The following is a 14,651-nucleotide window of genomic DNA, read 5'->3' as shown; positions in this document are numbered from 1 at the left end:
TTTGTTTCAGATGGATTTATAGTACTATTTTATTCAAATTATTTTTCTTTTAAATATTAGCATGTACACCACAGAATCACAAAATGAACATCTGGAGGATAAAAACACCTCATCATCTACAACTCCTCAGGTAAAAACCGAAAACTATTTTGTAATATATGACATAGAAATCAATCTGAGCTTAAAATTTATTTGTCAAGTTTACTTATTAGGTTTCTATTATATGTCTGGTTAAAAAATGAGAAGTGGTCATTTAAAAATAACATTTAAATAAGTACTAAGAAATGAGCAAAAGGAATGAAAAGATGGAAAGGGGCGACTAATGATTATTTTGGAGTAAAGAGAGCAGATTTCAGGAATAATGGAAATACAGCTTATTATTTCTTGCCATATCTAGGAAAAGCTCAGTAATTTAGACTACAAGAGGTAAAGACAAATTAATTAAAATGTTGTGCTCTATGTTTGAAAAGAACCAAGTTTTTATTTTTCCAAGTGTACAGAGTAAGTCATAGACCTTCTGTTGATCTAGTTTTACTGTGTAATAATTGCTCATAATTAGAATTATAAATTGTTTACTTTTTTAAAAAATGTTTACTTTTTAAAATAGAGGTTTCTATAGTTCTTAAGGGCCCAAAAGTTCTTCTTTTAAATATTTAAAATATTCACCATTGATTCAAGTTATTTGTCTGTAAAGACTTCATCCTAGTCTATGTCAATTTATTATAAATTCTGAAATAATAAAACTTAAAATAATATGGTCTTACCTCATATGACCTTTTACCCACACTAATCAAAATTCATCTTTGTGTCTTTACCTTGGCCCTTTTGTATAGTGACAGACTTCCCACAAAAGTCTCTATACCAGAACTCCAACAAATTAATCATGATCAGATTTAAAGAACTTTGATATTAAAAGAACTACATAATTCATTTACATCAGCTGCTGTGGTGCCTTTGCCTCCCTAGTCATTAAATATTTCCTCTTCACTTCCTTAATCTGTCCCTTCCTCTATCCCTTGTTACCATTTCTTGTGACAATGCAATGTTCTCTCTCCACTGCACTCAAAGTATTATCAATATACTCAAAGTGTTGGCCTGTGTGTACACATGCATACATGTGCATGCAAACACAAACACACACACACACACACACACACACCATGATGGCAATAAGACAAATTTGAAGATTTCTATTTCAAGGTTAACCCTACTCTGTTTTGTTCTTTTATTTTTTGTCTTGTTTTGTTTACCTTGGGAGAAACCTCTCAATATTCTCACCAACTAAGATGCCTTTTTTTTTTCTAAATCAGTTTTATAATTAGACTAACCACCATTAAAAGCCTGGAAGATGCAGCTAACCCCTGAACTACCTAAGGGTGTTATCTATAATTAATAGTGGGAGCATGAACCTTAAATTTCCGAAAGCTTGATCTGTTTTTCTCATTTTTCCAGTTATATAATTTTTCAAATGAAATGAGTCCAAGTAAAATTATATTTCACCTCCTTTCCAACTTAGTTGTATTTTCATTCTACAAAAGTTTTATTGAATAATCTTTGGGAGTAAGACTGAAGAGGAACACTTTTAATTATTCTGCCTACACTATGGGCTCACTTATTCAGTTTGCATAAATCACAAATGAAAATAGCAGGGACTCAAGTCTATAAAAGCTAAATCAAGGTGCTCTACAAAATGCATTCCTGTGACGTCCTCAAATACCTAATGATATAGTGCATGAATATTCTTTTATATGTGTAATTCTCCATGGTGACAGTAATAATCTGAATTTAATTATGAGATTTGGTGGTTTTTTACATTCATAAAATTGTATGAAAAGTATATTTCTTAAAAGATTTCCTTGCTTTACTTCAGATCCTCAAAGATAGTAGTATTAGTGAACATGAAGAAACTAAGGAAACTGTCTTGTCACAAACAGAGGAAACAAAACCACAGATGGAAAAGACGTACTCTTGTCCCCCACAAGGAAAATTGAATAAACTTATTACAAATGGTATGTGAAATAAGAAATGTAAGTGGAGAGAAAATGAGAGATATATTTGATAAATATATATTTTTACAGATTTTATTCATTTATTTGACAGAGAGAGAGCACAAGCAGGGGGAGCCCCAGAGGGAGAGGGAGAAGCAGTCTCCCTGGTAAGCAAGGAGCCCGATGCAGGGCTCGATCCCAGGACCCTGGGATCATGATTGAGCCTAAGGCAGACACTTAACCGACTAAGCCACCCAGCTGCCCCTATATTTGATAAATATTAGAACACAAACCAACAAGGCTACTGCCAAGTCTATATATTTGATGTATACTCCAGCTATATACTTCAGCTCTTATTACAAGCAATATGTGGACAAAGAGGAAATATTTCCTTAACTCTGTCAAAAACTAATAATATTTGCTTAACAGATACATATTTTAATGTTTTTCATGACTTCTTATATTAAATCTTGAGGATTAGAAACAGCATTGATTAAGAGGCGCCTGGCTGACTCAGTCAGTAGAGTATCCGACTCTTGATCTCAGGGTTGTGAGTTCAAGCCCCACATTGGGTGTGGATTCTACAAGAAAGAAAGAAAGGAAGGAAGGAAGGAAGGAAGGAAGGAAGGAAGGAAGGAAGGAAGGAAGGAAGGAAGGAAGAGAGAAGGAAGGAAGGAAAGGGAAAGAAAGAGAAAGAACGGGCATTGATTAAAGATTTTTACTTAAAGCCACTTTTGATATTTAGTTTTTTTAAGATTTATTTTTAGAGAGAGTGTGAGTGCGAGTGGGGGAAGGAGCAGAGGGAGAGAATCTCAAGCAGACTTTCCACGGAACCCAGAGCCCAATGTGGGGCTCAGTCTCACAACCCATGAGATCATGACCTGAGCCAAAATCACCAGTTGGACACTTAACCGACTGAGCCACCCAGGCACCCCTGATACTTAGTTTTAAGTCAGCTGAAAAGAACATTATACTCCTGGCAATATTAAGGTTCTTAATAAAATTAAGACCCAAATTTTTAAAAAGCTGCTGCCTTGTAAAGAATTGTATAAAATTTGCTTTACCATTAAAATGTTAAAGCATGTCATTATCATATATTTATAAGTTGTCACCTAATATTATTAAAAGATTTTCTTGATTTTTTTCTAGATATTCTATATGATTTAACTTAGAGAGATTTGGGCCTCCAGAAATATAGAGCCTATGCAGAACAAAATTTAGTTTAAAATATGATGAAGGATAAGTAACTGAAGTTTTAAAATTTTCTTTTCTTTTTTTTTAAAGATTTTTGTTTATCAAGAGGGAGAGTGAGAGTGCACATGTGCAAGCTGGGGGAGGGGAAGGGAGAGAGAAAATCTCAAGCTGACTCTGCACTGAGTGCAAAGCCTGACGCAGGACTTGATCTCATGACCCTGAGATCACGACCTGAGCAGAAACCAAGAGTCGGACACTTGTGACCGACTGAGCCCTCAGGCAACCCTAAAATTTTACTCTATTTGCTGCTTGCTAACTTTAAACTTTTGAAACCAAATTTTTTTAATTGATTTTCCCTTTAGTAAAAGTTACTTTTTAATTAACATCAATATTTTTAAGGTTCTAAAGCTGAACTTGAACATCTGACAGTGTAAAGTGATCAGACTCCTTTGTAAATATAATGTCTGCACATAGATCTTACATGCACAATTCCCACATTCTATATAGTGAGCATTGTCTATACAGCAATTGTTAGGAGTGGGGTCAGGGCCTGTGAAGAGAGGAAAATGTATTGGTCACAAAAGATTATCCACTGAGATTGAGAACTGCAGTTTGCTCAGAAACTAGGAGTTTTATAACACCAGTATTGAAACTATAAACATACTTGGTTCTCTAACTTGTTTTCCCCTTTGTTTTCTTTCATTTTTGATTTTTCAAATTTAGAGAAATTTATAGGAAAAGGATCTTCCATGTTTCTATCTTGGGGTGTGTATATCCTTGTATTCTCTTTTTCTGTCTCTGTCTTTCTGTCTCCATCTCCATCTGTCTGTCTGGGTCTTATCTCTGCCTCTCTCACACACACACCCATACACCCTACATTCACTAAAGAAACTCTTAAAACATATTCTCTAGATAATAGCATATGTTCTAGATAATGGAGATAGAGCTGCAGTTTCTCTATAAATCATATTTAATTCACCAATCCCATAGTGCATATAAGTTAATTTAGTAAGAAATCTAAACTCTCAACCACATGTAGAAATCAGTCTCATCACTTTTAATCACACTATTTATGTTTTTTACTCAGGTGGTATCTTGCCTAGTTCCAAAGAAATAGATATTCTAGGGGAATAGGTTTGGATTTTAGGCTATTATTCCTTTTTTGTTTCTTTTGAGTTTCCTTTCAATAAAGATACTTTATTTTCAATAAAAGGTACTTTATAACTATTTTCATAAAGTTGTTTTTCCTTTAAATAAAAAAACAGAAAGCTTTATTATACATCCAACTATGATTTTCACATAATCTTAGGGCCAGAATTTCTCCATTAAAATCTTATCATCAGTGTTATGAAGTAACACTTGATGTTACTTGAAAGTTTAGAGCTCAAAAATAATATCCCAGACACTTCCAATTTCTGGTCCAGCATCATTCCTCTACCTTAACATATAAAAAGCTAAACAAACTGAAAAATTAACAACTCTTCTTAGTTCCACCAAATGAAGTAAGGTTAGAGGGCAAATACCTGCCCCCAAAATTGGAGACAGCATGTGGATACAGAGAATCATAACTTATCGGAGCAGAAACCTCTGCAGGAACCAGTACTAGGGGTAGGTAAACCTAAATTGTAATTGACAAATTGGCTAGAGACTCAGTGTGGACAAGTCTGAGGTGGGGGTAGATCAGTCATGGTGTGGGAAACACACTTTTCTGAGTTTTACCTCCAGGAGCCATCTGGCAGGGGGAGGGGGAAAGTAATCATATGCAGTATACCAGAGATTTCTACTCTTCTTAAGAATACCTTCCCTCAAGAGAAACTGTTTTATCAGAACCTAACCTACAGGGATTTTATCAGAACCAAACTGACGTGGGAAAGGAGAAATAACCAACAGTTGCCCCCTCTATATAACCTCCACTAACCACCTTATAAAACCTAATGGGGTAGGAAAAAAAAACAAAACAAAACTGAGAGGCACTTGTGAGGTTCACAGCCCAGGATCACAGGCTCACTAAAGACTGGTTCAGAACTCTATAGAAGTCTTCCCCTTCCCCCACAACTTACCACTATATTACCAAAGGTCTTTTTACCCAGGACGATATATTCACTTTTAAGCAAAAATATATAAGATGTATTAAAAAGCAAAACAAAACAAACAAACAAAAAAACCGCACACACACAGTTTGAAGAGACAAAGAATCACTAGACCCAGATATTGCAGGGATGTTGGAATTATCAGACTGTGAATTTAAAACAACTATGACTAATATACTTAGGGCTCCAATGGAAAAGTAAACATGTAAGAATGGAAAGGTAATATAAGCAGAGAGCTGGAAGTTCTAAGAAAGAACCAAAAAGAAATGCTAAAGAAATTTAAAAACACTAATAGAAATGAATGTCTTTGATGGATTCATTAATAGACTGTACACAGCTGATGAAAGAATCTCTGAGCTTGTGGATCTGTCAATAGGAACTTCCAATGCTGAAAAGTAAGGAGGAAGAAAAGATTGGAAAAAAGGAACAGAATATACAAGAACTGTGGGACAACTACAAAACGTATTGGGAATGGGGCGCCCGGGTGGCTCAGTCATTAAGCGTCTGCCTTCAGCTCAGGTCATGATCCCAGGGTCCTGGGATCAAGGCCCACATCGGTTCCCTTCTCAGCAGGAAGCCTGCTTCTCCCTCTCCCACTCCCCCTGCTTGTGTTCCTGCTCTCACTATCTCTCTCTGTGTCAAATAAATAAATAAAATCTTAAAATAAAAGTAATGGGAATAGCAGAAAAGAAGAGAAAAGGCAGCAGAAGAAATATTTGAAACAATAATGGCTAAGAATTTCCCCCAAATTAATGTCAGATAGAAAACCACAGATCCAGGAAGCTTAGAGAATTCCAAGCAGGATAAATACCAAAAAACAAACAAACAAAAATACTACACCTGGGTATATCATATTCAACCTACAGGAAATCAAAGATTTTTTAAAATCTTGAAAGAAGCCAGAGGAGGAAATAACACTTTACTGATAGGGTAGCAAAGATAAAAAATATATCTGACTTACCTGCAGAAACAATGCAAGCAAAAAGAAAGTGAAATGAAGTATTTAAAGTGTTGAGACCAAAACAACACACCAGCCTAAAATTCTGTACGCTACAAAATCATCATTCAAAAGTTTAGGAGAGGGATTCCTGGGTGGCTCAGTCTGTTAAGTGTCTGATTTTTGAACTGAGGTCATGATCTCAGGGTTGTGAGACTTAGCCTGGGCATGGAGCCTGCTTAAGATTCTCTCTCTCTCTCTCTCTCTTCCTCTGTTCCTCACCCCCAAATTAAAAAAGAAAAGTGAAGGAGAAATAAAGAGTTTCTCAGACCAACAAAAATCAAACCAGTAAATCTGCCTTGCAAAATGTTAAAAGAAATTCTTCAGAGAGAAAAAATTATATAGGTCAGAAACTCAGATTTACATAAAGAAGGAAGAGCATCAGAGAAAGAATAAGTGATGGTAAAACAAAAACATGTTTTTAATATTCTTAAATGATTGAACAGATAACAGTTCACAATAATAGCAAAAATATATTCACTGATTATAGCTAATACATAAGTGAAATGAATGAAAGCAATGATACAAGAAACAGGAAGAAGGAATTAGGAATACTTTGTTTTTATAAGGTACTTGCACTACCCATGAAGTGGTAGTGTTATTTGAAAACGGACTTGGATTAGTTGAAAATGTATTTTACAAACTCTAGGCAACCTCTAAAAAGAAAATGAAAAAATAAATATAACTGATATGCTAAGAAAGGAGAGAAAATGGAAGTATATAAAATGATCAGTTAATTGGCACAAAAGGTAAGAAAGAATGGGAGACAAAAAATAGAAACAAAAAATAGGGGCAATAAATAGCGAACAGTAACAAACATAGTGGATATTAATCTAACTATATTGATAGTTAGAGGTCAGTGGTCTAAACACACCAGTAAAGGACAGATTGTCAGAGTGTATCAAAAAACCTAGACAAACCATGAGAGACTCTAGACTCCAGGAACCAAACTGAGGGTTACAGAAGGGGGGAATTGGGGGATGGGGTAACCGGGTGATGGGTATTAAGGAGAGCACATATTGTGATGAGCACTGGGTGTTATACGCAACTAATGAATCGTTGAGCACTACGTCAAAAACTAATGATGTACTATATACTGGCTAATTGAATATAATAATTCTTTTAAATTCTAAAAATAAATAAATAAATATTTTTTTAAAACCCTAGAGCTAGCTATATGTTGTCTGTAAGAAACCACTTTAAATATAAAGGCACATAAAATTGAAGGGATGAACAAAGATATACCATATAAACACTAAGTAAAAGAAAGATGAAATATTAAGTTCAGACAGCAGACTTCAGAGTAAGGAATATTATCAGGGATAAAGAAGGGTATTACATAATGATAAAGGAGTCAGTTCCCAAGAAGACATGATAATCCTTAATGTGTATATGTGTCTGACAACAGACATGTTCCCATGTGTCAATTTACATGAAGAAAAAATGAAAGAATGGCAAGAAGAAATATGTGAATCCACACTTATAGTTAGAGACTTCAACAGTCTCTCAGAAAAGTACAGATCCAGCAGGCAGAAAATCAGTAAGGACATAGTTGAACTCAACAACACCATCAATCAATAGGATATAATGAACATTTATAGACTACTTCATCTAAGAATAGCATAATATGCATTATTCTCAAGCTCACATGGAACATTCACTAAGATACACCAATTCTGTCATACACATACAAAACACCTTAATAAATCTAAAGAATAAAAATCATATAGTGTATGCCCTCAGACCATAAAGGATTTAAACTAAAATTCAAAAGAAAGGCAGCTGGAAAATCCTAAAATACTTGGAGATTAAACAATACATTTCTAAATAATACATGGGAACCTCAAGTGATCTTTTAAAATATTTGGAACTAAATGAAAATGAAAATACAACTTATGAGTATTTGTGGGATGCAGTGAAAGCAGTGCTTAGAGAAATATTTATAGCATTGAACGCACATTTTAGAAAAGAACAAAGATCTAAAATCAACCTTCTAAGCTTCCATATTAGGAAACCGGAAAAAGGAGCAGATTAAACCCAAAGTAAACAGAAGAAAAGAAATAGCAAAAATTAGAGCAGCTATCATTGAAATTTAAAACAATAGCAAAAAATCAATGAAACCAAAGCTGGTTCTTTTGTAAGATTGATACCCTCTATAAGCCTCTAGCGAGGCTAAGAAAAACATAAAGAAGACATAATCCACTAATATCAGAAATTAAAGAGGGGACATCACTGCAGATCCCATGGACCTTAAAAAGATAATAAAGGAATACTGTGAACATCCCTTAGCCCACAAATTTGATAATCGAGAAGAAATGGACCAATTCCTTGAAAAACACAATCTGTCAAAATATACATAAGAAGAAATAGACAATCTGAATAGGAATATATCTATTAAATAAATTGAATCAATAATTAATAACCTCCCAAAACAAAAAGCACCAGACCTAAATGGCTTCACTGGTGAATCTTACCAAACATTTAAGAAAGAAATTATACCAATTCTCTACAATCTCTTCCTAAAGATAGAAGCAGAGGGATAGTTCCCAAATCATTCTATGAGGTCAGCATTAGCCTTATACCCAAATCAAATACATTACAAAAAAGAAAACTACAGACTAATATCCCTGATAAACACAGAAGCAGAAATCCTCAACAAAATATTAATGAATCAACAATGTAAGAAGAATTATACATCATACAACCATATGAGATTTATTCTAGGTATGCAAGGTTGGTTCATATTTGAAAATGAATGATTGTAATCCATAACATGAACAGGCTAAAGAAGAAAAATCGTATCATAATAATAGGTGCGGGAAAAACATTTGACAAAATCCAACATCCATCCTAATTTACAGATAGAGGGAAACTTCCTCAACTTGATAAAAAAAAAATAAACTAAAAATCTACAGCCACCATCATACTAAATGGTGAGAAACTAGAACTTTCCCACTAAGATCAGGAATAAGACAAGGATGCCCTCTCTCACTACTTCTTTTCAATATTGTACTAGAAGTCCTGGCTAATACAATAAGAAAAGCAAAAACAAAGTATACAGATTGGGAAGGAAGAAATAAAACTGCCCTTGCTCATAAATGACATGATTGTGTAGAAAATTTAAAAAACTACAAGAAAACTCCAGGGACAACGAATAAGCCAGTATAACAAGATTGCAGGATAAAAGGTTAATATACAAAAGTCAGTTATTTTCATATGTACCAACAGTGAACAAATGGAATTTGAAATTAAAAATACATCACTATTTACATTAGTATCCCTAAAAATAAAATACCTAGGTATATATCTACCAAAATATGTACGAGATCTACACAAGGAAAACTGCAAAACTCTAGTGAAAGAAATCAAAAAAGAACTAAATCAATGCACAGATTTTCCTTGTTCATGGAAGACTCAATATTGTCAAGATGTCAGTTCTTTCCAACTTGATCCATAGATTCAACACAACCCCAATCAAAATCCCAACAAGTTACTTTGTGGGTGCCCACAAACTCATTCTGAGGTTTATATAGAGAGGCAAAAGACAGAAGAGCCAACATAGTATCAAAGGAGAAAAATTAAAAGCTAGAGAACTAACACTACCCAACTACAAGACGTACTATAAACCTACATATCCTGTGGTCATCATTCACATCAATATAGAAGAGCCTTACAGCAATATGACTTTATTTATCCCTCCTCTGCCCTCTGTGCTAGATTTATATATATTTTCACTTCTACATTCTTTTTACTTCTACATTTATATGTATATATTCTTCTACATTTGCTTTTAAAAAGCCAAAAGTCTTTTTTTTTTTTTTAAGTTAAAAAAAGTCTCATATTTGTCCACATATTTACATTCTCTGGTTCTCTCCATTTATTTCTGGCAATCTGAATTTTCATGTGGAATTCTTTCCCTTCAGTCTAAAAAACTTCTTGTAGTGTTTTTTGTAGTATAGGTCTTCTAGCGTTCTTTCAGCTTTTGTCTGAAAGTGTCTCAATTCGGCTTTTTTTTTTTTAATTGAGGTATAGTTGATATATAACCTTATATTAGTTTTAGTGCACAATATAATGATTCTATATTTGTATATATTACAGAATGATCACCACAATAAGTCTAGTAAACTTCCATCATCATACATAGAAACCTTTTTTTTCTTGAAATGATAAATTTTAAGATCTACTCTCTTAGCAACTTTCAAATATATAATACAGTATCATTAACTATACTCACCATGCTGTACATTACATCCCAATAACGTATTTATCTTCTAACTGGAAGTTTGTAACTTCTGACCCCCTTCACCCATCTTGCCAACCTCCCATCCCTGCCTCTGGCAATCACCAGTTTGTTCTCTGTATCTATAAGCTTGATTTTTAGATTTCATGTATAGGTGAGCATGCAATATTTGTCCTACTTTGTCTGACTTATTTCACGTAGCATAATACCTTCAAGGTCCATCCATGTTGTCTCAGATGGCAAGAGTTTTTTCTTTTCCTTTCTTTTCTTTCTTTTTTTTTTTTAAGATTTTATTTTTAAGTAATCTCTACACCCAACATGGGGCTCGAACTTATGCCAAGAGATCAGGAGTTGCATGCTCCACCAACTGAGCCAGCTAGGCACCCCAAGATTTTTCTTTTTTTATGACTGAAAAATGTTCCATGGTATATATATATATATATACCACAATTTATCTGTTCACCCTTAAATGGATACTTACATTGTTTCCCTATCTTGGCTATTGTAAATAATGCTGCAGTGAACATGAGGAGGGTGCATATATATTTTTGACTTATTGTTTTTATTTTCTTTGGATAAAAACTCAGAAGCAGAATTGTTGGATCATATGGTATTTCTATTTTCCTTTCTTCTTGAATCAATTTTGGTAATTTGTATCTTGAAGAATTTGTCTATTTTATCTAGTTGTCTAATTTTTTAGCTTGAAGTTGTTTACAATATTTCCTTTGCATTATTTTAATTTATCTAAGGTCCAAAGTGATGTTTCCTCTTTAATTCCTGATTTTGATCATTTGTACCTTCTTTTTCCTTTGTCAGTCTAGCTAGGGACATCTATTTTATTGATCTCAAATAATTAATTTTTATTTCATTGGTTTTCTCTAATGTTTTTGTTTTCTATTTAATTATTTTCCACTTCAATCTTTTTTATTTCATACATTCTACTTACTTTTGGTTTGATTTACTTCTCTTTTTGTAAGTTGTTAAGGTGGAAGTTTTTATTGTCAATTTTAGGTAATTCTTTCTAATATATTTTTTTAAAGACTTTATTTATTTGACAGAGAAACACAGCGAGAGAGGGAACACAAGCAGGGGGAGTGAGAGAGGTAGAAGCAGGCTTCCTGCCGAGCAGGGAGCCCAATGTGGGGCTGGATCCCAGGACCCTGGGATCATGACCTGAGCTGAAAGCAGATGCTTAACGTCTGAGCCACCCACGCACCCCTCTTTCTAATATTTTTAAAGCTATACATTTCCATCTGTGCCCATCACATCCTATTAATATTGTTATGCTGTGTTTTCATTTTTATTCACTTTAAGATATGTTCTAAGTCCCCTTATGTTTACTTCTTTGACTCAAGATTATTGTTTGCATAATATATCTTTTTCATCTTTTTACATTCAGCCTGTTTCATCCAAAGTATGGTTCCTTGTAGACACCAAATAGTTGGATCTTGCTTTTTTTTTTAAATCCAGTAAGATAATCTTTGCCTTTTGAATTTAGACCATTCACATTACACATAATTACTGATATAGTTGGACTTATGTCTACCATTTTGTTATTTGTTTTCTATAAGTGTCATGTCTTTTGTTTTTCTGTTCATTCTTTACTGCTTCTTTTATGCTAACCAAATATTGTTGGTGCACTATTTCAATTTCCCTGTTGATTTTTTAGTTATATTTTAAAGGTTTTTAGTTTTAGTGATTTGTCTGTGGATTATAATAATTATCTTCAACTTTTCACAATCTACTTCAGTTTAATATTGACTTAATTCCTGTGTTATGTAGTAGCTTTGAGCCAATAGACCTCTATATGCTATAAACTCAACAATATTTTGTTATACTTATTGCTCTTAATAATCTTAGCTTTTTTTAAATGAATGTATATATATGTACATATATATATACAATCTTTTATACCTAGATATTTATTTTGTTATACTTATTGCTCTTAATAATCTTAACTTTTTAAAAATGTACATGTGTATATATATGTATATGTACATATATATGTATATATATACATATACATACATATATATATATATATACATACACACAATCTTCTATACTTAGATATTTATTTACCATTTCCAGTGCCCTTTATTGCTTCTTACTGATCCAAATCACCATCTTGTGTCATTTCCTTTCAACTTAAAGCATTTTCTTTAGTATTTCATTAGTGGGGGTGAATTTTTTCTATTTTTGTTTGTCTGGGAATGTATTTCAGCTTCACTTGAAGAATAGTTTTACTACATATTAAATTCTTGATTGACAGGTTTTTTTCCGCACTTTTTTTTTTTTTTAAGTAGGCTCCATGCCCAGTGTGGTGCCCAGGGAAGGAATTGAACTCACAACCCTGAGATCAAGACCTGAGCTGAGATCAAGAGTCAGATGCTCAACTGACTGAGCCACGCAGGTGCCCCCTTTTCTGCACTTTGAAATGTCACTCCACTGCCCTTTGGCTTTTGTTTTTTCTGATGAAAATGCTGCTGTTAATTGCATTATTGTTCCCCTGTACATGATGAGACATTTTCTTGCTACTTCCAAGATTTTCCTTTTGTCTTTTGTTGCAATTTGATGATGATGATGATGTCTCTAGGTGAGAATCTCTTGTGCTTATTCTACTTGGGATTTGTTGAGCTTCTTATAAGTTAATGTTTTTTATTAACTTTGGGAGGTTTTCAGACATTATATTTTCAAATATGTTTCTGCCCCTTTATATCTTTCTCTTCTCTTCCTGGGACTTCTTTTATGCATATGTTAGTACTCTTGATGGTATCCCATAGGTGTCTGAGGCTCTGTTCATTTTTCTTTATTCCTTTTTTCCTTTAGTTTTTCAGATTGATTAATTAATCTCTATTGATCTATATTCAAGTTCACTGATATTTTCTTTCACAAGCTCAAAAACGCTGTTGAGCCTCTCCAGCCAACTTTTCATTTCAATTGTTGTACATTTCAATTCCAGATTTCCATTTTTAAATAAATTTTATCTCTTTATTGATATTCTTTATTAAATGACACATTGTTGCATTTTCATTATGTGAACATATTTAAAGTGGTTGTTTTGAAAACTTTGTTAATCCAACACCTGGATTCATTTACTCATTGTCTATTGACTTCTTTTTTTTTTTTTTCTGAATATGGGTTGTATGTTCCCATTTCTTTGCATGTCTAGTAAGTTTAAGTTGAAAATGAAACATTTTAGGGCACCTGGGTGGCTCAGTTGGTTAAGCGACTGCCTTCAGCTCAGGTCATGATCCTGGAGTACCGGGATCAAGTCCCGCATCGGGCTCCCTGCTCGGCGGGGGGTCTGCTTCTCCCTCTGACCCTCTTCCCTCTGGTGCTCTCTGTCTCTCATTCTCTCTCTCAAATAAATAAATAAAATCTTTAAAAAAAAAAGAAAAGAAAAGAAAATGAAACATTTTAGTTACACATTATGGCAACTTTGAATTCAGTTTTATTTTCTTAAGGTGGTTGTTGTTGTTGTTGTTTGGGTAATTTGCATGTACTTAAATTGGTGGAATCATTCTGCCCCATGTTTTGCAGCAGCTGATGTCTCTTAGTTTTTGTTTGTCTTTAGCCTGTCTTCCTAAGGGTTTCTCTTTTGTCTGCATAGCTTAATAGTCACCTAATGATTTAGGGGAGACATTGTGTTTAAGCCATTAAGGCTTCTACCCTCTGCCAAGTGATCTGTAGTTGGGTTGAAGAAGGCATTCAAAATTCCTGCTGGTAATCAAGTCTCACATCATTTTTTTTTTTTTTTACTTTTTGCCATACTCTCTGGAGTCTTCTCTGCACTTGCATACTTTCCCAATCAGCCACAGATATGTGGAGAACTTACCTCAACCTTTCTGAATCTGTCATATCTAAGGTCTCCCAGTTAAATTTTTAGCTTGTCTGCTACTCATATCAACTTGAATTGCAACCTCAAACTAGCACCACTGCATGTTTTTTTCTGCTGATTCTGAAACCAGTCTGCCATTTTTAGCCAGCAAAGTCAGGGTTTTCTCCCTCCACTCCATATCAAATCTGCTCCACCTCCTCTGGCAACAAAGCAACTGGTTTTTAATCTAGCTCCATCTGGTAAAACTAAAGTTTTTCCCAAATGAAGTAAGTGAGGGAAAATGAGGGGAGGAGTAATAGCA

The 14,651-nt window shown here is 33.9% G+C and overlaps 1 protein-coding gene across 26 annotated transcripts in view; it reads left to right on the top strand.

The window, feature by feature from the left end:
- The window catches only part of SLC9B1 (solute carrier family 9 member B1), a 131,644-nt gene that overhangs the window by 21,446 nt on the left and 95,547 nt on the right, over positions 1-14,651 (top strand). For 11 of the 26 annotated variants that reach the window (XR_010409487.1, XR_010409486.1, XM_064584894.1 and 8 more), the window contains 2 exons: positions 61-130; positions 1,871-2,009. Coding sequence is in view for 13 of the 26 variants with exons in the window: in XM_064584894.1 (XP_064440964.1) it covers positions 61-130; positions 1,871-2,009 (209 nt within the window). In the remaining 13 variants the exon portion in view is untranslated. Of the gene's footprint in view, positions 1-60; positions 131-1,870; positions 2,010-12,812; positions 12,923-14,651 lie in introns of those variants that run through there. The other 15 variants (XM_064584896.1, XM_064584897.1, XM_064584902.1 and 12 more) reach the window with 6 other exon arrangements.

Source organism: Mirounga angustirostris, unplaced genomic scaffold, assembly GCF_029215605.1.
Source record: "Mirounga angustirostris isolate CCGP_5_RB_7025 unplaced genomic scaffold, mMirAng1.0.hap1 SCAF_2, whole genome shotgun sequence".
NCBI lineage: Eukaryota > Metazoa > Chordata > Mammalia > Carnivora > Phocidae > Mirounga > Mirounga angustirostris.
The sequence above is the reverse complement of the archived record's forward strand: the minus strand, read 5'-3'. Positions and strand labels throughout refer to the sequence as shown.